This window comes from Lemur catta, chromosome 1 (genome assembly GCF_020740605.2).
Source record: "Lemur catta isolate mLemCat1 chromosome 1, mLemCat1.pri, whole genome shotgun sequence".
Taxonomy (NCBI): domain Eukaryota; kingdom Metazoa; phylum Chordata; class Mammalia; order Primates; family Lemuridae; genus Lemur; species Lemur catta.
In genome coordinates this window covers 144,498,996-144,521,434 of record NC_059128.1, presented here as the reverse complement: position 1 = coordinate 144,521,434, position 22,439 = coordinate 144,498,996, and the positions used below count along the sequence as shown (strand labels likewise).

At 53.4% G+C, this 22,439-nt stretch overlaps 3 protein-coding genes across 7 annotated transcripts in view; 2 read left to right on the top strand and 1 right to left on the bottom strand.

Moving 5' to 3' along the window:
* DLEC1 (DLEC1 cilia and flagella associated protein) overlaps positions 1 to 2,734 on the top strand; it is a 72,129-nt gene extending 69,395 nt beyond the window's left edge. For all 3 annotated transcript variants that reach the window (XM_045536600.1, XM_045536594.1, XM_045536608.1), the window contains 4 exons: positions 307 to 468; positions 1,478 to 1,631; positions 1,941 to 2,064; positions 2,159 to 2,734. In XM_045536600.1, coding sequence (XP_045392556.1) covers positions 307 to 468; positions 1,478 to 1,631; positions 1,941 to 2,064; positions 2,159 to 2,282 — 564 coding nt within the window. In that variant the 3' untranslated portion in view covers positions 2,283 to 2,734. The remainder of the gene's footprint in view (positions 1 to 306; positions 469 to 1,477; positions 1,632 to 1,940; positions 2,065 to 2,158) is intronic.
* ACAA1 (acetyl-CoA acyltransferase 1) lies at positions 2,542 to 16,441 on the bottom strand. Of its 3 annotated transcripts, none has more exons than XM_045536627.1 (12): positions 16,318 to 16,441; positions 12,915 to 13,008; positions 12,204 to 12,261; positions 10,129 to 10,208; positions 9,782 to 9,824; positions 7,839 to 7,937; positions 6,667 to 6,747; positions 5,350 to 5,540; positions 5,015 to 5,194; positions 4,660 to 4,715; positions 4,399 to 4,544; positions 2,542 to 2,945 (listed from the first exon to the last, which is right to left on the bottom strand). In XM_045536627.1, the coding sequence occupies exons 2-12, from the start codon at positions 12,973 to 12,975 to the stop codon at positions 2,870 to 2,872; spliced, it is 1,071 nt and encodes a 356-aa protein (XP_045392583.1). In that variant the 5' UTR covers positions 12,976 to 13,008; positions 16,318 to 16,441; the 3' UTR covers positions 2,542 to 2,869. The 3 variants fall into 3 exon arrangements, with proteins under 3 accessions (XP_045392583.1, XP_045392585.1, XP_045392578.1); XM_045536629.1 differs by lacking the exon at positions 16,318 to 16,441 and adding an exon at positions 13,671 to 14,137; XM_045536622.1 differs by lacking the exon at positions 16,318 to 16,441 and adding an exon at positions 13,188 to 13,625.
* MYD88 (MYD88 innate immune signal transduction adaptor) lies at positions 15,202 to 19,553 on the top strand. Its single transcript, XM_045536630.1, has 5 exons — positions 15,202 to 15,698; positions 16,548 to 16,682; positions 17,041 to 17,221; positions 17,410 to 17,501; positions 17,775 to 19,553. The coding sequence occupies exons 1-5, from the start codon at positions 15,371 to 15,373 to the stop codon at positions 17,927 to 17,929; spliced, it is 891 nt and encodes a 296-aa protein (XP_045392586.1). The 5' UTR covers positions 15,202 to 15,370; the 3' UTR covers positions 17,930 to 19,553.
* Positions 19,554 to 22,439: the final 2,886 nt, after the last annotated feature.

Here is a 22,439-nt window from a genome sequence, read left to right as displayed (position 1 = left end):
TCACGGTCCTCAGGATAAAGATCAAGTCCCTCCTCAGCCTAAGGGCCCAGCCACAGCCCGGGCATGCGAGGTGGTAATGGGTGGCTCACTCGCTGTCCCTCCCCCCCTGGCCTCTGACCCTGAGGGCAGGGGCGGCTTGGCGCAGCAGGAGCAGAGTGCTGGGCACAGTGGGTGCTGGGCAGCGTCTGTGGAACGAAAGCACCAGGCGGGGGCGCTGCTGGGCTGCTGGCTGGGCGGCAGCTCCAGGTGGGGAAGTGGCCACCTGCCCGCAGCAGCCTGGGATGACCTGCGCCCACGTCTACCCAGGTGAACGTGTCCTTCTCGCTCTCCCTGGAGCTGCTCTCCTATCAGAAGCTCCCAGCCGACCGGATGCTGCCCGGGGTGGACATTCGGCAGAGCGCCAGTGGCGAGAAGGAGATGGAGTTTGCTCAGGATCTGCTCCTGGAGTACACCAACCAGACCACGCAGGCGAGTCCCAGCCTGCCCCACGTGGGAGGGGTGGAGCCGGGCCGGGCTCTGTCCTGGTCAGAGGAGGACAGCACCAGTGGGGCCCTGCCCTGGAGGCTCAGTCTGGCCTGGAAAGAGGCCCCCCCTGAGCACAGAGAGATGAGGGTCATCCATCCTCACCTGTCTCAGGAGCCCAGAGCCAGGGGAGGGGCTGGAGGGTGGGAAATCAGGGAAGGCTCCCTGCAGGAGGTGGCACGTGAAGCCTGTACACGATTTAATCAAAGGAGAAGGGAAACACGCTGACAGCCAGGCTGAGGGAATGGCCTGATGGGTGGGGACAGTGAGTACCCGAGGCAGCTGTGAGGGACGACTCTCGGGCTCGTGTGGGGCTTTGAGCACCAGGGTGAGCACCACTGGCCAGAAGGTCCCTGGCCCTGGCGTGGTGTGGAGGCTGAGCTGGGGCCGCAGGTAAGGGGTGTGGGGAATGGCCCAGGGAGGACTCCAGAGAGGCCAGAAGCAGCAGGCTGAGCAGTGGAGCTGGCTCTCCAGCCGGGCACATGGGCAGCTGCTGGGGTGGAGGTCAGGGGCCCAGGCGATGGGGTTGTGTATGGCAGGCAGCACCTGAGGGTGATGCGGGGACTAAGTCGTCAGGAGCTAGAGCAGGACACAGGTGGGGCCTGAGGCCGAGGGACAGCGCCAGATGGGCCAGAGCCCAAGAGGAACTGAGGGCTGGACCACAGGGGGCCCCCATGGGAAGAGGGAGGTCCGACTGCACCAGGAGCAGGGACCAGAGCTTGGTGGGTGTGAGGTGGCAGGGGCAGCAGAGGGTGCCGTTCTGGCCTATTCCCTGCACAGAATCTGCCAGCAGCCCCCGGCCTTTGATGGTGGCACAGCGCCCTGCAGCCCACTGGGGTGCTTCCCCTGCTGTCCTCAGGAGCATCAGTACTTGGGGTCGCCAGGGCTCCCTGTGTCCCAGAGACCCCAGCCCAGAGCCCAGCTGGAGTGGGCTAGGTGGCCTGGTCCCATGCAGGTGGTGCCCCTGCGGGCCATTGTGGCCGTGCCCGAGCTGCAGCTCTCCACCAGCTGGGTGGACTTCGGGACCTGCTTTGTGAACCAGGAGCGAGTCCGGGAAGTCTCCCTGATGAACCTGAGTGGCTGCCGGAGCTACTGGACCGTGCTGATGGGTATGTCCTGCCTTCCCGCCTGCCCACTGCTCCCCTGTGGGGCTGTGCCAATAATACAAGACCTGCAGGAAGGGGCCCGTGTGCCCTGTCCCTGCAGGCTGGCTCCCAGGGCTGGCACCACCTGCAATTCATGCAGAGACAGCCAGTCCCCCAATCCCAAGTGACCCCAGCATTGCCCTGGCCTGGGGTGCTTGCTAAGACCAGACGTGCACACCCGAGATGCGGGCAAGCCGCCGGGTGGGTGAAGGCTTCCCAGGACAGTACACGGAGCTGCCCGAGCTGGCGTGTCCTCTCTTCCCCTCGTTGCAGGCCAGCAGGAGCCAGCCAAAGATGTTGTGGCCTTCAGGGTCTCCCCAAACAGTGGGCTGCTGGAAGCACGACCCACCAATGCACCCCCAAACTCCATCACCCTGCAGGTTTACTTCACTGCCAGGTACAGCCCTTCTTGGCCTCCCCCACACTGTCCACAGGGCAGGAGCCCCTACCCAGGGCCCCGTCCTAACCTCTGCCCCACCCACTCCCCACAGGAGCAGTGAGCTGTACGAGTCCACGCTGGTGGTGGAAGGCGTGCTCGGTGAGGCGGCCTGCACCCTGCGGCTCCGGGGCCAAGGCTCTTACGATGAGAGATACATGTTGCCTCACCAGCTCTGAGGCTCTGCCCACCCCTCAGCCCCAGCCCCCAGCTGTGGAATCAATGTGGCCTCGGGCTGAGGAGCAGGTCTGCTGGGCAGAACATACACTGGGACCTCTAAGCAGCTCCTGGAATGGAGGAGCCCCCTTCCATGACCTGGTCTCAGCATAGGCCCTGCCAGTATCCTCAGAGCTAATGTAAACGATAGGTGGAGACCTTAGCAGTTAAGAATCAACACTCAGATTGAGCACAAAGACCGGCATGGCAAAAACTGGCCCGTAGGTTAACACACATTTACTGTGTCTATTACAGTCCCCATCCGTGAATCTCCCTTCCCCCAGGAATTACACGATGACCTTGTGGCCTGGGTGACCCTGGCTGACTTTGGCCCAGCTAGAGGGGGCCTGACAGGGGGTGATCCCCCCACCCCACCCACTCCTATACTATGTCATCAGTGTTCGTGTTTTCCAGATTAGTTCGTGCTTTGATTTCTCTGCTTCCACCACCACCAGTGCTGAATTTTCCCATGTGGTTTCGCTTCTGTAGTGTTGCTCCCTTCCTGCTAGAGCAGGACGGTCTGTGTGGAGCCTCTAGCCCAGGGCCTCCCTCAGTTCCCAGGGTATTCAAAGACAGCAGCGGCTCCCATTCCAGTCCCGATACACATGGACACCACTCCATATGCCCTGTGGAAACAAAACCGAGTTGGCTGGGCAAAGGCATGCTGGGCAGAGGCCCGACCACCAAGCTACACCCAGACCAGGCTGAGCTGGAATGGACCAAGGCCGTCATGGACACAGAGGATGCAGAACCATCAGACCAGATGTGGGGGCAAGCAGTACCCTGACCTTCCGCCTAGGTGCACACACAGGGTGGCAGATGCCCACTGCAGGCCAGGGGCCTGTTCAAACCTGGCCCTCAGGAACACGGGGATCCTGCCCCTACATCCTCAGTTCAGAGTGTTGATGTGTACCTGTCCCCCTCCCCAGGAGCTGATCATCATCCCAAAAGACATAATCCTGAACACCATAATCCCGAATGTTGAAATCCTGAAAGATCAAAATCCTGAAAACATAGTTCTAGAAAAAATATCTTTTGAGTTTTTAAAAGGGGATTTATTTGAGAAACGAAAACACAACAGAGCACTTCATAGGCCACTTTACACAATAAAATAGGCAATAATAACATACATATTTTTGTAAGTGTAAACACTCAGGTATACCAATGACAGCTGCACAAGTTTGTTACGAGCAGATGAACCATATTCATAGAGAAATAGGTCAAAAAGCAAAATTTATAAACATATCACTGCGGTTGGTGATTATGTGCACCCCGCTTTGTAACTGCGGCCGTCAAAATGTTGTGATGGACAAACTAAGTCTTTTGACAAGATTGATCAAAAACCATGATGGCTCACTACCACATACGCAGTTGCCCAAGAGCCAAGAGATCTTGAGAAATTTCATTTTTCACAAATACAGATGTGCAAAAAGGACATCTCTTCATTTACTGAGGAAGTGTCAGTGTTTTCACGTACACGCACAATGCTTACACACAAAGTCAGCGTTGTGGTAATGGACTTTCGTGGAGTCAAATTTCTGATTTCAAGGCAGTAGGAGAAAAGTCTGTCCCAGCTCTCAGGAGAGAGACCAGTTCACCTTCCCTGTTTGTTCTCTCCAGGCCCCCAGCCAATCAGATGGTGCCTGCCAACACTGAGGGCAGCTCTCTCCCACCTAGCGCGCTCAGACTCATACGCTAATCTCCTCTGGAAACACAGACACAGCCAAAATTATGCTTTACCAGGTTTCTAGATATTTCTTAATCTGGTCAAGTTGACACCTCAAATTAAGTCCAAAAATTCACTCCTTGTCAACTTGATGCCCATACACATCTCCTTAAACCATACTTAATTTCCAAATAAATAACAGGTTCCACCTAACATGATGCAACTATCCTATGACTGAAAACATGCTAATCCCTTCCCCAGACTATAGCTTTCAGGATTTCAACATCTGGGATTATGGCGTTCAGGATTGTGTCTTTTGGGATTATGATCCAAACCCCATCTCCCCCATCCCGTGCCCCTCAGATGCCCCAGCTTGCCCCCCCACCCCGACACCCCATGAGGAGCAGCCTTACTTCTTCCCGCGGCGCTTCAGCTCGTTGAGCAGTGTGATGACCTGTCGTGCCCCAGTGCAGCCCAGTGGGTGCCCTAAAGCCACTGCACCCCCTAGAGGGTTCACTTTCTCACGGGGGAGTCCTAGCTTCTCCACACAGTAGACAGCCTGGAGGGAGGCAGAGCATCAGCTGTAGCCCTGTCGCCCCCTCCCCTGTACCACATGCCTGCTTGTTCCACCTAGGCTGCCCATGGCCAAGGCAGTGTTGAGAAACAGGGCTCACCTGACTTGCAAAGGCCTCATTGATCTCAAAGATGTCCACATCATTCACAGTCAGTCCTGCAAGCAAGGTAAAGATCTGCGCTGACACAGTGGCCCCTTAAGCAGGACTCTTAGTCTCCCCGGGGCCCTGCCCCAACCATGGGCCTACAGGCTGCCTGGGTATCTGTTTCTTCCAAAAGCGTGAGCAGGTCCTAGCTTTGGGGTATGGGGTGCTGGCCTGCCCTACCTTCACTCCGCAGCACCCAAAGGGCCTCCCCCCAACCACCTGTCCCCTGCTACACCCCCAGCAATAGCATGCAAGGCAAGAATAAGGTCCAAGTGGGACCCAGATCTAGGGTGTGAAGGAGCCACCTTACCTGCTTTTTGCAAAGCTACAGGGATGGCATAGGCAGGTCCAATGCCCATGATGTCAGGCGGGACCCCAACCACTGCATAGGACCTCAGGACCCCAAGGATGGGAAGGCCCAACTCTTCTGCCTTGGACCTCTGGGCCAGCAGGATGGCAGCTGCCCCATCACTCACCTGGCTAGAGTTTCCTAGGGGCAAATTGTGGCATCAGAGCAGGCTTGAGGAGATCCGGCCCTCCCACATCCACCTTACAGAGAGGCCTGGTCTGCTCCAGACTCCCAGAGCAGAGCACCCAGCATGCGTGCCCCTTTCCTCATGCCCCCCCCCCCCAGCCCGGTCTCACCAGCCGTGGTAGAGCCATCCTTCTTGAATGCAGGCTTCAGTTTAGCCAGGCCCTCCATGGTGGTGCTGGGGCGGATACCCTCATCCTGGGTCACAGTGATGCTCCTCTCGTTGCCCTTGTCATCATGGACCGTGGTGGTCACAGGCACAATCTCAGCTAGGAAACAGCCCTTGCTCTGGGCTCTTGCTGCCCTGCCAGCACCAGGGACAGCCAGGCTCAGGTTCCCTTCTTCCCTCCCCCCCCTGCTGCCTATTTGGGCAAATGCAAACTCAGACTGCTAAATTTGGGGACAATTTAGCCTTGGGGGAGCTCTGAGGGATTGGTGGGGGTTCCTCACCACCCCCACCTGCTCCTGGGAGTTGGCATGCCCAAAGCCTTACAGGGCCTTCTCTGCCATCAGCCCCAGATCTCCAGATCATGGCCAATCCCAAACTCAAAGGGGAGGAGGAAGTTTGGAGGTGGTGTGCCCGCCTTAGAGCCCTTCGTCCAAAAGGGCCTAAGCCTGCTTGGGTCTCTCTGCTAAACTGAGGATGGAGCCCCACGAATATTTGTGCTGGGTTCTGCTGACTTTTCTGTTCAAACCTAACAGCTCAACTTCATCCACTCCCCAGTTTCTACATATTTAAAATGACACATACTAAACTACTCCATACATTTTTGTACTTAAACAGTTTTAAAGCACAAGGCATTTGCAATCATGTGCAAAATATAAGTGCCCAGGGACATTCCAATGGGAAGGAATCTGATGCTTCCCACGAATTTTCCAATGGTTACCTAACTGCAAATGGCTAAGAATCACTGCCTCAGAGAAGCCCACCTGGCCCAGATACCACTCCCTTCCATTGCTGTCATCTCTCTGAACAGCCGGGGCTTACTAACCTAGCCTGTCCCTGCCAGAGGCCTGCGGCCCTGGCATTTCCATGATGTCATCCCCAGCTCCTGCCTCAGCAGGCTACCACAGACACAGCATGGGCCAGAAGCTAGGATGCCAGGGTCCCTAGCACTGCTGGCCCCATACTCCAGGCTACCCAGAGAAGCCTGTGGCTGCCATATCCAATCACCAAACCAAAGCCAGTTAGAGAAGAGAGTTCTGGCCCTCATTCTGCCCCCAATGAATAGATGGGGAAACTGAGGTCAAAGCAGGGAGAAAACACTCAGGGTGAACAGACAGTAACAGAAGCTGGAAGTGCTACAAACCTATAGTGGCTCTGGTCACTGCCCAGCTGTATCCTCAGGACAGTGCTACTTCAAACTACTCAGGATAGCCTCAGCACTTCACTCTCCAGCACTGTGAACACCCCCCCACGCAGCACTCACTTCTGCTGGGAAGCCAGCGCAAAGGCATCCTGCTTCTCCCGTGAAATGCCAAACCGCTCAGCCACATTCTCCGAGGTTATCCTGGAACACAAACAGCAAATAGTGTGGGCACTCTGGGGACTGGACCAGGCTGTAGAGCTGCGCTTGGAACTCTGGGTCCTAGGGCTGTAAGCAGGGGACGACAGGAGGGCCAGTCCAGGCCACAGAGATAGGAGTGATGACTCAGGATGTGGTACACCCACCCCTAGGGTGGACGTACAGGCACAGAGGGAGTCAGCAACGCTGGCCAATCCAAAGAGACCTTCTCCAAGACAGAGGGCAGCCTGCATGGGAGCTGGGGAGGGCTGTTGCAGATAAGAGTTCGTCCCCTGGGTGAGCTGCCTCTGCACAGAGAAGAGGGGTGGAGGAGGGTTTGGGTGGGGACACTAACTGGTTACTCTTCCCTGCCTCAAAGAAAACTGCTTTAATGTAGGGAGATGAGAACTCCCACATCCCCTCTGGAAGGGCCAAACCTAGGCTTTCTGGTCACCTTGCCTGGGGCCTATTCTTATCCTGGGAGCCCAGAGCCACAGGTAGGCCTTTTAGCCTAGGATTCTGGCTTTATAGGCTTCCCTTAGAGATATGGTATGTGGAAGAAGCCAAGGCACTGCCCTCTCCAAGCCTCAATCTCCTCACATATCACATATCCACTGGAGCCAGGCCTCCCTGCCCATGGACCTTGGAAGCTCAGAGACACTGGCTGCAGAGCTAAGGTGCTCCAGACAAATGCAACATGTTTTTCATGTTGCACCTGACAGGGCCTGAGTTCCCCCACCTGCATATTCAGTAATCAAAAGGTCTCCACCTCCTTCTCAACTTTCTAAGCCTCTAAGGATTTGGGGTAAAAACTGCCATTGTCCTTCCTGTGACTGAGTACCTGAGTGTCGGGGTGACAGCGTGGGCTATGTTTGGAAACTCAGGCGCACAGAGAGGACCTGGAGGCCTCAGGAAAGGAAGGTCAAGGGCAGGATCAAATCACACCCTCAGAGTCTCTGCAGGGCAGACTATTCCCAAAGGAAGGAGGCCAAGGCTTGGCACCGCCAGCCACAGAGATGATAAAGTTCCTCGGCCCCTGCTCCAGGCCAGGCAGAAGCTGAGAGGGCACAAACACACGGAGCTAGGGGGACACTCACCCCATGGGAATCAGGCAATCTCTAGCCTTCTCGTTCTCCACCAAACGGGAAGTAATATTTCCGGGGTTCCCTCTGTCGGCCAGGGACATGGACTCCACCCTGAGGAGGAGCAGAAGGAGGAAGAGGTGAGTAGACCCCTAGCAGGACTTCCCCAGGGATGGCTATACATTTGGCAAGTGCTGGGAAATAGCCAGAGAGCCCCCAGGAAGCCCAGTGGGCTGTCTGGGAGCCACAGGCAGGGCACTTGGCCAGGTACTTGGCAGAGCTGGGGACGCAGGACTGCTGAGCCCTGTCTCTGCCTCCACCCCCACCCCAGGACAGAGCACTGCACAGTCCACACTCCCAGGGGCAGGGCTATGCTTCCCTATATAACTGCTAACTCAGCCAATGGCCAGGTGGGGAGGAAAGTCTTCGGGTGTCAGCCACAGTGGAGAAATACATTCAACAAGCTCGGGCTCTGCCCTTGGGGCCCACAAATTCAGAGGGGAGAAGAGACAAATATTTTAAAAGTAACCACAAAGCTCAGATCAAAGAGTGATCTGACCTACATAGAAAAGGAAGTGCTACAAGCTGAGAGGAAGGCGAGCTCCCCAGCTTAGTGTGGTCAAAAAGGGCTTCCAAGAGGTGGGGGACCATCAGGCCTCAAGGGATGGTAACAGGTAACCTTGACTGAGTGCTTTTCACGTGCCCAGCACTATTTTGAACTCTCTGCAGATATCAGAGTGCTTCAAACCATGTCAGTTACAGGGTATGTGCCCTGCAGTGTAACCTGTTATTACTCCATTTAATCTCATCAACTTCAACAGAGCTGAGGGAGGTGTCCCATTTCATAGATGAGGATAATGAGGTCCATACAGGTTGAGTAACTTGTCCACAGTCACCCCGCCTGGATCCAAATTTAGGTAGTCTGGCCCTAGAGCCTACTCCCAACTAGGATGCCTTTGGCCACACGTCATGATCAAAGCTTATGGGGAATAAGCTATGATGTGGGTGTCAGTCCTGGCCCAGATCCTTAATATCCTAGTACCAGGGTCCTTAACCTACTTGGGAATCTGATGCCTTCTAAGAAACTCATGAAGGCTCCATTTCGTTTTAAGTTACTCACACCACCTCTCCCCCAGTAACCTAGAGGGACATGAAAGAAATCAAAGGGCAGTGGCCAAAGTCTCTGCAGGGGCATCTTTGGCCTTATTTACAACTGCAGACAGGGCATTCCAATCCAGTTCCAGTTAGCATGGCCCTGGGACAGGGGCTGGCAATGCTTCTATCAAGAAACACTATCAAGAGGCTCTGAAAGGCAGCAGGAACACATCAGAACCCCAGGGCTGCTCCTGTCCCTAAGCCTGCCAAAGCCCTCACTCCCCCTGCCCTCCCAATGCCCCACAAGCCCAAGCTCCAGTGCCCTTCCCTTCCCTGGAGACACTGTCAAATACAACTTCTGCAACTCTATTCGTTGCAGCCAAAGATGGAGCCACAATCCTGGTAGAGGTGATAGTGACCAAACCACCAAAGATCTAACTATATCCCTCAGAACCCAGTAGGCAGCTGGAAGACCAGGAGACAGACAGCCTAGTAAGATGAACAAACTAGTTATAGAGTAGGCAGCTGTCCCTGGCTTTAGGGAACGAAAACTGCAACTTCTCTCAGCAGCATGATGAATCAACAAGGGCCACAAAAGGAAACCCAAGTGTTATATTTTGTCAAATTTCTTGCCCACATTTTCCAGCCTGCTCTCCCCTGCTAGGCTGAAAGGTGTGAGCAATTTCTGAAGCAGCCGGAGTTGGGAACCACTCCTAAACTGCCTTTGTGAGAACACACTCTCAGCCAGCTGCCTAAAGGGGACAGGGGAATCCTGAAATCATGGCCTCCAAGAATTTAGAAGATAAAAATTAGTTTTATGGTCATAAGTTGGTTAATAAGCTCCAGCAGAAAAAAATTCTTACCCACAGGCCATGCCAATGTCATAAGACCCATTTCTGATGCCACCTGCAACAAAAGCATTTCATAAACATCCTTTGCCAGAATCCATCTGTTCTGGAAGCAGCAGAGCCTCTTCCCCACCTGGTCTCTAGGTGGGACTCAGCCCCAGCCTCAGAGATGGAAGACCCAGGAGTGTTCAGAAAAAGGCTTGGGGCAGTAGCAAGGGGTGTTCCTTCACTCTTTCTGTGGTTAGAGTCCTCTCAGAAATCCTAATTGCTTGCCTAGCAGACACTGACTTTGCTGACCCAACCCACGGGGCCGGAACCAAGGCCAGGCTGGGTCAGTGGGCACCCACTCAGTCCCAACTTACCAGCTATGCTGGCCACTGCCTGTAGCCCCGATGAACACTGTCTATTGACAGTAGACAAAGGCACAGTCTCTGGGATGTCACTGAAACAGAAGGTGAAACAGTAGAGTGAGTCCCCTCTCCCCTGCCAGGCTCTAATGGAAGTCAGGCCTGTGCTTCTAACTGCCCCCATCAGGGGGTACAAAGACCAGGGGAACAAACCCAGCAGCCCTGACTTCATGTCAGGCCAGATCCATGGAATGGGGAGTGGGCAGCTACTGGGGGGCCCCATCTCTGCAGGCTCTTACTCCCCAGGGTCCCACAAATACATGCCCTACCTTCTGTGACTCTCCTCAACCAAAGGCCAAGCACAGCCCAAAGGCAAGAGAAGCCTGTTTGGGCCACAGAAATCCTTCGTTCTCTCCCTTTGAAGATTCAAAATGAAAACTATATATGTCTGTTTCCCCCAAAGAACAGAGAAGAGGGCCTGTTACCAGAACAGAGCACCAGAGCAATAGAAATGCCTAAAGTCTGAGGCCAGAGGCCATCCTCACTCTCTCAGACTTACCAGTAACCACATGGCTAACCCTTCATGTTCCCATTCACTCCTGAGAGCCTGTTCCCACCTGGATAAAGAAGTCTGATGGACACCATGTATTCTAACATCCCTTGCTCTGGTGGTTTCCCTCAGGCTCTCACACTGGTCTGAGCCCTGGACGCTAGTAAGGCTGCCCCTCCTGATATAACCTGCCTTGGCTAACAGTACAAAGCCCTAGGGAAATCTCTAGGCCCTCCACAGACCCATGGCCTCAGAACATCAGGGAGTAAAAGTACCCTGGTGATTCTGGTGTGCAGCCGACGTTGGGAACCCCTGAGCTAGTGCCAGGCCAGGCTCTGCAGAGACCCTTTCAGGTGGACAGCCTTTTAGGCCTGTACAGCCTGTTTAACCCCTCCCAGGTCCCCTAACTCCCTATTTATGTAGTTCCCACTCCTTCACCCAATCCACCAAGTGTTCACTAAATACACACTTAGCACGAGGCACCACTTGAAGGATGCTGAGATGCTTACAAATAATACTGTGCCCTAGAGGATGCCCTAGCAACACACAGAAAATGAATCAACTAGCAGAGATTGAAATAACAGGGCAAGATGGCAAAACCACATCACACAGAAGTACATGGCTAGCTACTGGAGAGGAAGGGGCTCTTATTTTAAGCCTGAGAGCTTGGCTAAGTCATGCTAAAATGGTGAGACTGTGTTTGGATAGGCTTTAGCTAAGGCAGAAAGAGGAGGTAGGGATAGCACTTCAAGGGGACAAAGTGACCAGAAGAGGGAAGATAGCAGGCAAACAGGCTGGCTGACAGAACATAAGTCAAGGCAAGTAAGCAGCTGGGAGATGAGGCTGGAAGGTAAGTCTGGAGTCAGATTGCAGGAGGCCTTGAACTACAGGCTAAGAAGTCTGAACCTCTCCCGGTTCCCAGAGATTTTGGTTTTCCCTGTTGCTTCACTGGCTAATGTTCCTATTATTTCTCTCCAAGCAGGGGGAAGTACAAAGCTAAGAAATTCTTAAATGTACACATGAAAATAATTTAAGACTGCTCCCCCATCTTGGGACAGCAAGTGTTTAAGTGCAAGTTTCCCAGGGCTCCTGCTGGGGTCCCTCCCTCCCCAGAGTTCTGTCCTATCCCCACGTCTCTGCAGATGGGATATGACTGGAGTTCCCAGCTTGCTCAACCAGCATAAAGGTTCAAAGTCACTCTTCAGCATGCCTGCTTGATTATTTACACGACAGATAAGGACAGAGTCCACACTTTAAAGAGGCAAGCAACAAGCTGGCTTTGGCTAAAAATCAAGCCACAGAGAACTTTTGCTTCAGTCCCAAAGGCCCCAGGTGTTTTGACTCAGCACTGGGTAATACACCCTTGCTTCAAACTCAGGGGAAAGGTTAAGTCTACTAGAGGAAGGTGCTAAAAATTCTGGTTGCCTCAAGGTCTAACGTCCAACCTGATCCTCCCCCACCCACAGGCTGAGTTCCCAGGGGCCTGGGCCCACTCATGGGTCAAAGTGGCCAACCCAGAGCTAGAACTAGAAAAGTTTACCTCAGAAATTGGGCAATTCGGGCCATGACTGCCCCAGCCCCAGGCTGAAGCACATTTCCTGTGGACAACAAACCTTTATTCAGTGCCAGGTAATGTTCTGGGCACTAAGATATAGCTGTGAATACCAGAGAGGAGACATTCCAGGTCTTTCTTCAGGACTTTAGCCCTTAGTAGGCTCTTTTGCGGCTCTAGAACTTAAGCGGTTGGAGCAGGAAGAACCAGCCATACAACAGTTTGTCCTGGTCATACACCAGCTCCTGTCCCTGAGGGTTCCAAGCTCACTTGCCCATGCTCCTTGCTTTTCCAAATCAGCACAGATGGGCAGATTGCCTGTCCTTAAAGGCAACATGCAAGACTTTTAAAAAAAGAAGAATGCAGTGCAAACCTTAAAGTCTAACAGAACTAATCCCGTCGGTTAGAGAAATGAGTTTCTGAAAATGCACACCTCCCTGAGCGTCCTCCCCCAAGCCCTGCAATCACTCCAGAGAGTTGGAACCGATTCCCGACCTAGAGGAGGCACCCACTGGATGAGACTCTGGTGCCGTATTATGTTGTTACATGTCAAGGCTGTAGACGTAGGGGTGGGAAGTAGGGCTGGACTGAAGGTGGAGACCACTGACGTTCCCCTCAGTGAAAACTCGGTGTGGGGAGGGCTTTTCAGGAACGGGAAAGAGGGGAGGGCACAGCGCAGGGCCTGGGTGGTGCGCTCACCTACGCAGATGTCGCCCAACTGCTCCGGCCTCAGCTTCACGTCCCGGAGAACCGCCGTCATGACGGCCGAGAGAAGCTCGTCAGGGGTGGTGTCCTGCAGCGGGAAGAGAAGCCACGGTGACGCCCACTCCCGTGTGCCCACCCTGGGAGACAAAGCGACCACATCTCGGGTGCAGAGCTGCCTCCGGCGTCGAGGGGAACCAAGCAGATGAGCCTGCCCCCAGCCCGCCCGGCCGTCTTCTCGCACTCAACGCCCAAACCGATGGGCCTCACCTTGAAGCCCCCGCGGCCCGCTCTGCCGATGGCCGTGCGCCGTCCGTGCACCACCACCACGTCCGCGGCGGAGGCCTGCGGGGAGCTGCTCACGCACGGAGCGGCCTGCGGCGCCCAGCCTGAATCCGGCTGGCCCCTCAGGTGGCCCGTCACTACCTGCAGCCTCCGCATCGCGCAGCTCGGCCCCACAGACGAGCTACCTGCCGGCGAACTGACGGTCGGAGCTAACACACTGTCGCCTGCGCAGGCGCAGAACCACACCCGCAGCCGCGAGGCCTAAGCCCCGCCCACAGCCCTGTGGACAGACGCGAACGTCCTTCCAAAAGTCCCGGCCGCCTCACCGCAGCCAACGAGAAGGCGAATCTGCGTTAGACCCGCCCTCTCCCTTTCCCCAACGGCTACCCTCCCGCAGTCAACCAGGCCGTCTGTGACCAAGCCCGGGGTCTCCACCGACACGAGCTTTCCACCCAAAGCCCCGCCTACCGTAGCCTCTCGCGGCCAACCGGGAAGTTGGCCTTCTGAAGTCCCGCCCAGAAATGCAGACCGTAGCTTTTCCACTTTTTTCAACCTTTTGCTGCCAAACCGCAGGCGGGACCCCCAAAGCCCTGCCCACTGCCCGACGCCAAACAGAAGGCGGAGGGCCAGGAGCTCCGCCTGCAGCTTTTTGCTTGGTGTGGAAGAGGAAGCTGGGGCTCGAATTCCTCTACCCAGTTCCTAGTAGCCTTTGCTATCCCCAGGGTCCCAGCACCCAAGCCGGGCAGCTCAATACTTCCGAGACGCCCGAGTCCTGCTCTGGCGTGGTTGGGCTTTGCCGGGAAGTGTTTCGTGAAGACCGAAGGAATTGGAAATTCCGGGCCAGCAGGGAGAACGGATTTTACAAAGGTGCCTTGGTGTGACAACCTAACAGGAGAGGGAACATCCCACGCTTCTTTTACCAATTTTATACCCAATTGGAATAATTTGCGTGGGTTTTTTTTTTTTTTTTGAGACAGAGTCTCACTCTTGCCCGGGTTAGAGTGTCGTGGCGTCAGCCTAGCTCACAGCAACCTCAAACTCCTGGGCTCAAGTGATCCTCCTGCCTCAGCCTCCCGAGTAGCTGGGACTACAGGCATGCGGCACCATGCCTGGCTGATTTTTTCTATATATTTTTAGTTGTCCAGCTAATTTCTTTCTATTTTTAGTAGATACGGGGTCTTGCTCTTGGTCAGGCAGGTCTCCAACTCCTGTCCTCCAGCAATCCTCCCGCCTCGGCCTCCCAGAGTGGTAGGATTACAGGCGTGAGCCACGGCGCCCGGCCCAATTGGAATAATTTGATTAGTGTCCACCTTCCCCCCTAGGCTGGGGTCTCCTCCAAGGCAGAGAGGTACCCTGTGTCTGGGGAGCCTGCAACGTACTTGATTGACACTTAGTAGGTGCTCAATAAATACCTGTTGAATGAATGAACCAGGGCTCCCCAGGTCAGAACTGTGTCCTCAACCCTAAAGGGCAAGGTCACGTGCCGTCTCGAGGCCCTATGGCAGGGCTATGTGTTTACCTGAGACCCTGGAGAGTAGTACTGGATTTCCCCTAGACACCTGTGATCCCCAACCCTGCAGGATAAGGTCGCAACACACACACCCCTTTCGAGGGCAGGCCCACAGCATGCCTCAGACTCCCGCTCCCACCTCGGGGTGCACAGCAGATCCCTCCCCATACTCCTATAGGCAGGATTGTGCGTTCCCAGAGATCCTGGGGTGCAGAGCTGGTGCCTCTCCCCTTGTCCCCTGCCAGCCATCTTCGAGGGCAGGACCGTATGTACCCCTCAGATCCTCAGTGGAAGGGATGTGACTCATCTCTTCCCAATGCCAAAGAGCAAGGCCCGTTTCCTACAACCCCCAAAGGAGGGTCGTCTCCCCTTTCCCCCCAACCCCCGGATCCCCACCGCCCACCTACGACCCTCGAGGGCAGTTACGTGGACCTCCCCAAATCTCAAAAGGTAGGTTCCAGGTTCCAACATCCACCGGCCCCCCAGACCGCGAGGGCAGGGATGGGGGCCCCCACCTTCGCACATCTGCGCGGGGCTCCAGATTGTAGGGCGGGGCGGCACTTCTCGGAAAGCGAAAGCAGGCGGGACGGGGCGGGGAAAGAGGAAGTGCCGGTTGGCTACGCGACCCGACAGCGCCGAGGCTCCAGGGCGGCCCGCCATGGCTGCAGGGGACCCTGGCGTGGGGTCCGCGACCCCTGCCTCCTCGACGGCCTCCCTCCCTCTGGCTGCGCTCAACATGCGAGTGCGGCAACGCCTGTCGCTGTTTTTGAATGTGCGGACGGCTGTGGCGGCCGACTGGACCGCTCTGGCGGAGGAGATGGGCTTTGAGTACTTGGAGATCCGACAGCTGGAGACGTTCGCCGACCCCACGGGCAGACTGTTGGAAGCCTGGCAGGGACGCCGCGGCGCCTCAGTAGGCCGACTGCTCGAGCTGCTCGCCAAGCTGGGCCGCGAAGACGTGCTGGTCGAGCTGAGACCCAGCATTGGTGAGGACTCCCCCTTCCTGGCCTCACACCCGGGGTGGGGATGGGGAATGAGGAGGCTGACCTTCACCGGCCTCAGCATCCAGTCTTCTCTGGAGAGGCCCCGGTTTCCTGCCTCCGGGGTCTGGAGAAGCCTGCAGAGGAAGAACTGTGCGGGTCCAGTTCCCTATCAATATCCAGGACATGATAGGGACAGGAGAGGAGCTGCGAAGGCCCGAAAAGGCAGAGATGGGAAGGAAACAGCTCAGGCAAAGGCTTTCAGGTAGGGCCAGGAGTTAGAATCAGGCTTCTCTGGAGGCATCTGGGCTGTTTTAAGTAGGGCAACAGGGCAGGTGAGGGACTGGAAGCTGACTGTCTTGGAAACCTCAGGTCCTGAGAAAATGTAGCCCCTTCTGCTAGTCACCAGCACTTACATAATATACATGCCAAGGCATTAGGTACAGCTGCCCACAGACAGGCACAGGTTGCTGGGTTGGAGCCTGCACTGCACTCATTGCACCATTGAGCCCTTCTTGCATGCCAAGCCCCTTACTCTCACATGGACCTTGGATCCCAGAATAAGCCAACCTACCCTAGTTCATTCTTAGAGCCCTAGGGAGGGACAGAGAAGTATAAGCCTTACCTTGGTGGCTTCCCAGATAGCCAGAACACCATTGGCATCCCTTTGGAACAGTCAGAGCCAGTGGGAGCTCAACTTCTCAGAGCTGTCAAGCTACTGATAGCACCAGTGAGCTGGAGAAGATTTGGAACACAACAAGGCCAGAAGAGGTGGGACAGGGGCTGGATCCTGACTGTGGGTAGAGGGGTGGGGCACTCCTGGGGAGCCTGCCACACCCTGTCTCTTCCTCACAGAGGAGGATTGCCAAAAGTATATTTTGAAGCAGCAACAGGAAGAATCTGAGAAGCCCTTGCAAGTGGCCGCTGTAGACAGCAGTGTCCCGCGGACAGTGGAACTGGCAGGCATCACCACACTTGATGACCCCCTGGGTAAGGGTCCAATACTGTTTCCATGGGACAGGTGGAACAGCTGGGCCATAGGACATTGTGGTGTTAAAAGCATGGATGTTGGAAACAGATGGGCTGTGGGACCATAGTCAAGTCACTTCATGTTTTTGAGCTTCAGAGTTGCTATGAGACTCATGAAATGATGTGTCTGTCTTATGGTTAATCCAGAGCTTGGTCCCCAGGGGTACTCATCTTTCCTCTCCTGGGAAGGGCACCTTCTCTGATTAGTCATCTTGGGTTGGGTGTAAGGCCCAGGACCAGGGTTGCCTAGGCTGAGGACTCTCGGCTAGGCTCCTCTCCAGCATTTCTTTGGAGCTCTGACCATCTGCTTTGTACCCAGGGCAAATGCCCGAGCGTTTTGATGCCTTCATCTGCTACTGCCCCAACGACATCCAGTTTGTGCAGGAGATGATCCGGCAACTGGAACAGACAAACTATCGGCTGAAGTTGTGTGTGTCCGACCGTGATGTCCTGCCTGGCACCTGTGTCTGGTCCATTGCCAGTGAGCTCATTGAGAAGAGGTTGGCTGAGGGACCGAAGGGTTGGTAGGTGGGTGGCTGCATGAAACCCAGGGGTCCACATGCTGGGTGTTTCCTTCCAGCTGGGCACTGTCTAGCCTGGGCACAGTGAGCCCCTCCTGAGGCTGTCCCCCCGGGTGTATGCTGAACACAGTCTCCACAGGGCCTGTAGCCTGCCCACTTTCCCCTAGGTGCCGCCGGATGGTGGTAGTTGTCTCTGATGATTACCTGCAGAGTAAGGAATGTGACTTCCAGACCAAATTTGCACTCAGCCTCTCTCCAGGTAAGCTTAACCTTGCACTGGCCAGAGAGGAGTGGGTGGGTGGGGCCTCAGGATGCCAGTTTTCCCTCCCCAAAGGCTATGGATGCAGCACCAAGGAACTCCTGTAGGTCTGTGCACACTTCAGCGTGTGTACGCGTGTGCCTCTTGTGTGGGTGAATGTGTGCCAGGATACCTATTTGGGGGAGGGCTGCTGTTAACCCTTGGGTTGGGCACTGGGCCTGCCCTACCATGGGCCAAGGGCCTGCTGCCAGCATGGTACCCCCTGGCTTGCAGGTGCCCATCAGAAGCGACTGATCCCCATCAAGTACAAGGCAATGAAGAAGGAGTTCCCCAGCATCTTGCGGTTCATCACTGTCTGTGACTACACCAACCCCTGCACCAAGTCGTGGTTCTGGACTCGCCTTGCCAAGGCCTTGTCCCTGCCCTAAAGACTGCCCTGGGACCTTGGGTGTGTATGCATCTGTCTGCCTGTCCACATACTTCTGCCCCTGCGTCCTTCGTCAGTTGTAGGGAGAATCTGTGCTCTACTTGCCTCTTAATTCCTGGAGATGCCAACTCCACAGACACATCTGCAGCTGCTGGATATCATCACATCCCATGCCCTGCCCGGAACCAGTGGCTGTGAGTGGCACGTCTACCTGCTGGGTTATCAGTCAGGACAGTGAAGAACAGGACCAGCTAGGACTAAGAGGAGGACCAGTAGAGCTAGCTCTGAGCCATTCACACATCTTTGGCCTCAGTTTCCCCACTTATGAAGTAGGATAGGAGAACAGGCAGTATCTGTGTTTGAATGACTGGAGGAAATGGTGAAGCACTGCTCTGGGTCTCCTGGGGGAGACAAATCTTGGCTGAGGGAGAGCTGGCTGCTGCTGGGACCATGGCAGTGGCTTCCACAGTGATGCCTACTGACGCGTCAGTGCATCGTTGCACACCTCACATCCCACCTCCTCCTGCCCACCAGGCAGTGGGGAAGCAGGGGGCTCAGCACAAGGAGATCCTACCTTGAGCCCAATTCCCTAATGGGTCCACCTCTCATCTGCATCTTTGACTCCTCCCAGCCTCTGCCCCACCTTCAGCAGTGTCAAGTCCCCGAAAAGACTGGCATGCACAGTTGGGGCTGCTTTTCAGTTCCCCCTGTTGAGATGCCTATGATCACCTCAGCTCCAGCTGGCGTGAGATAGGATCCTGGCCTCTGGCATACCATCAAATATGGGTTCTGGGGCTGGGTCACCATAGCAATATGAGCAGGGAACTTTCCTCCATGGCCATGCACAGAAAGCTTTCCCACCAACTTTCTGCACCATGATTGCCTTAACAAATTTGTTTACAAACAGCAACCACACAAGAGCCCCTGTCCCAAAACTTGTGGGCATGTGGACACATACAAACTCACACACACAGACATATATATGCATGCACATGCACCCTTACACACACAGACACCTGCATACATGTTTGCCTGGGGACAGCTCCGAGGAATGACTAGGTGGCCACCTATCTATCTCCCTTAACAAAGATGGGGCACTCTTGTATTCCTTTTCTCTTTTTTTCCTACTCATTGAAACCAAACTCTGGAAAGGACCCAATGTGTCAGTATTTATGTCCTCCATGAAGTGCAGGGAGAGGAAGAGAGCTGCGTGAACCCACACAACAGGCGATCTCCCTCCCAGGGCAATTTTTACATTACCCTCAAGCTCTCCTTCTGGGAGAAAATGTCATGGTCTCAGGTGTCTGTGCCCCAGGGCAGACCCCATGACCCCAAATCCAATAGAAAATGGATCTATTCTTTGCTCTACCTCCAGCAAGGCTGGAACAAGGTGCCTTCCCTTGGGGTCTCAGGAGGGAATGGAGGCCCCTCTCTGCATCATCTTGACAGCTGCCATGCACCTGCATGCCTTTGATAGTGGGCATTTTAAAAACAATTTCAAGAAAGCATCTTCTATACCTGTTTTGTATGTATTGTGAAAATTTCAAAGATATCTGAGAAATGCCTGTGTTTGCCATTCCTCCTGTATCCTGGGTTTATAATTAAAGGATATTCTACTTTGGAAACATGTGTGTGTGTATGTGTGTGTGGAAGGAGTTTGGAAGTAGTAACCTGGGGTAAGGCTCTCCTTGTTAAGAGAAGCTAGCCCACTGGGTGGGTTCCAGTGGGTTTGGCAGAGGCTTCCTGAAAGCTGAGCCCCTCGTCATAGGTTAAGCCAAAGTAGGGCTGCAGGCAGAACCAGGAATACTAACTTCAGCTCTTGACACTCAGGAGCCTGCTTGCTTCCAGTCACACTGAGTCATCTCTGGGTTGTGCTATGCTCCTGTCTGGCTCAGCCTGTGGATAGGGGCTGACCTTCTAGATTCCAAGGAGAGTGTGGAGGACCCCCACTCCAGCCACAGATCCGAGAACTAAGCTATTATTATTAATGGTCTTCTTTGGGCATAGCTATGTTAATCCTAAGGGTATTGATCTATTTTTAAAGAAAATGTATTCCTTTTTGACTCTTCATTCAAGAAAATTTGGAAAATATTGAAGAAAAAAAACGCATAATACTAATCACAGAGATAAACTCTCATGACATTTTAGAGTGCTCAGACGCTGTCAGTGCATGTGGATTTCTGTCCTCTCAATGGTCTGTCTGTTACCACATCCTGGCTCCTGAATCACCTGGGTGCTGTAGGCTCCCCAGCCTTGCCCCATGCCCCCAGGGAATCCTGGGAAGGCCCTGAGATAGGACCATCCTCTCCAGCATCCTCTGGGAAGCAGAGACACAGTGTGGCCCTGGCAGTGCCACCCACAACTGGGGAGACAGTCCTGGGCCTGCTCCTGGTCATGCGGGGTTCTGAGTAACACCAGATCCCCCATGGGAAAAGCCTCTGCTCTCTCAGGCCAGGGTATTGACCCTAATATGCACTCCTCACACCCCTCACACCTGCCTCCCTCCAGAGCCCACCTTCCCATCAGCTAGGTTCCCAAACGTGGGTACAGCTTCCTCTTCTCATTTTCGGTTTTAGTCCTCTAGGAAACTTTGACAGAGAAACTTTCATTTTCAACAGGGAAAATTTGCTGCTGAAATTAACAAAGGCAAAACCAGGAAATTTTGGAAGGCAGCAGCAAAGTTAAAATAAAAAACTATAATTCTAGGCCGGGTGTGGTGGCTCATGCCCATAATCCTAGCACTCTGGGAGGCCCAAATGGAAGAATTGCTTGAGGTCAGGAGTTCGAGACCAGCCTGAGCAAGAGCAAGAACCGAATCCACTAAAAATAGAAAAATTATTTCCCACCAACTTTCTGCACCATGATTGCCTTAAGTTTGTTTACAAACAGCAACCACACAAGAGCCCCTGCACAAAAAACTTGTGGGCAAGTGGACACATACAAACTCACACAGAGAGACATATATATGCACGCACATGCACCCTCACACACAGGCTGTGGTGGCACTGTCAGGGCCACGTGTGGTGGTGTGCATCTGTAATCCCAGTTACTCGGGAGGCTGAGGCAGGAGAATCACTTGAACCCAGGACTTTGAGGTTGCCATGAGCTAGGCTGACGCCACAGCATTCTAGCTCAGGTGACAGAGTGAGACTTTGTCTCAAAAGAAAAAAAAAACTATAATTCTATATGACAATGGACCTGGATTCTGCCACAAGCCAATGACAAAGGAGAGAAACAGGGAGAGGGATTTCCTCCAGATTAGATAAGACTTGAGTCATAACAAATGAATGTAAATACTAATATAGTACGAATTTGTTGGATCCTGGTTCAAACAGACCAATTGTAAAAAGACAATCTTGGGTCATATCCAATAAGGGGTTAATATCCAGAATATGTTAAAAAAAAAAAAAAAAGACAAAATTCAGCACCCTTTTAGGATAAGAACTCTTAACAAAATATGCATAAACAGAACATATCTCAATATTATAAAAGCAATACATGACAAACCCATAGCCAACATCATATTGAATGGGGAAAAATTGAAAGAATTCTCACTTAGAACTGGAACCAGGCAAGGCTGCCCACTGTCACACTTCTATTCAACATACTGCTGGAAATCCTAGCCAGAGCAGTCAGGCAAGAGAAGGAAATCAAGGGTATCCAAATGGGGAAAGAAGAAGTCACTCTTTGTTGATGATATGATCTTATATGTAGAAAAACCCCAAAGAGTCTGTGAAGAGACGCCTGGAATTGATAAAAAAAATTCAACAAAGTCTCAGGTTACAAAGTCAATGTACACAAATCCGTAGCATTCATATACACCACCAACAGTCAAGCTGAGAATCAAATCAAAGACTCAATACCATTCACAATAGCAACAAAGAAACTAAAATACCTAGAAATATATTTAACCACGGAGGGGAAAGACCTCTACAGAGCTACAAAACACTGAGAAAGGAAATCACAGGGGATGTAAACAAATGGAAAAACATATCAAGCTCATGGATTGGCAGAATCAACATTGTTAAAATGTCTATACTACCCAAAGTGATTCACAGATTCAATACAATCCCCATTAAAATACCAATGTCGTTTTTTGAAGATCTAGAAAAAATAATTCTATGCTTTATATGGAACCAGAAAAGGCCCCGAATAGTCGAAGCTACCTTAAGTAAAAAGAAAAAATCGGGAAATATCACTTTACCAGACTTCAAGCTATACAACAAGGCTATAGCAACCAAAATAGCATGGTGCTGGCACAAGAACAGAGCCCTAGACCAATGAATCAGAACAGAGAACTCAGATATAAAACCACTCTCATATTGCCACCTGATCTTTAACAAAGCAGATAAAAACATACACTGGGGAAAAGAATCCCTATTAAATAAATGGTGCTGGGAAAATTGGATAGCCACATGTAGAGGATTGAAACAGGATGTGCATCTCTTACCACTCAAAAAAATTAATTCATGATGGATAACAGACTTAAACTTAAGACATGAAACTATAAG

What these genes read in the sequence shown, in the direction of transcription:
- ACAA1 (XM_045536622.1), bottom strand. Translation starts at nt 13,358, where the DNA reads ATGCGGAGGCTGCAGGTAGTGACGGGCCACCTGAGGGGCCAGCCGGAT. An exon ending in GACATTGGCATGGCCTGTGG is followed by an intron (nt 7,938 to 9,781) that starts GTAAGAATTTTT and finishes GCTCCTCCTCAG; the next exon opens with GGTGGAGTCCATGTCCCTGG. An exon ending in GATTGCCTGATTCCCATGGG is followed by an intron (nt 6,748 to 7,838) that starts GTGAGTGTCCCC and finishes TTTGTGTTCCAG; the next exon opens with GATAACCTCGGAGAATGTGG.
- MYD88 (XM_045536630.1), top strand. Translation starts at nt 15,371, where the DNA reads ATGGCTGCAGGGGACCCTGGCGTGGGGTCCGCGACCCCTGCCTCCTCG. An exon ending in CGAGCTGAGACCCAGCATTG is followed by an intron (nt 15,699 to 16,547) that starts GTGAGGACTCCC and finishes TCTTCCTCACAG; the next exon opens with AGGAGGATTGCCAAAAGTAT. An exon ending in CACACTTGATGACCCCCTGG is followed by an intron (nt 16,683 to 17,040) that starts GTAAGGGTCCAA and finishes CTTTGTACCCAG; the next exon opens with GGCAAATGCCCGAGCGTTTT.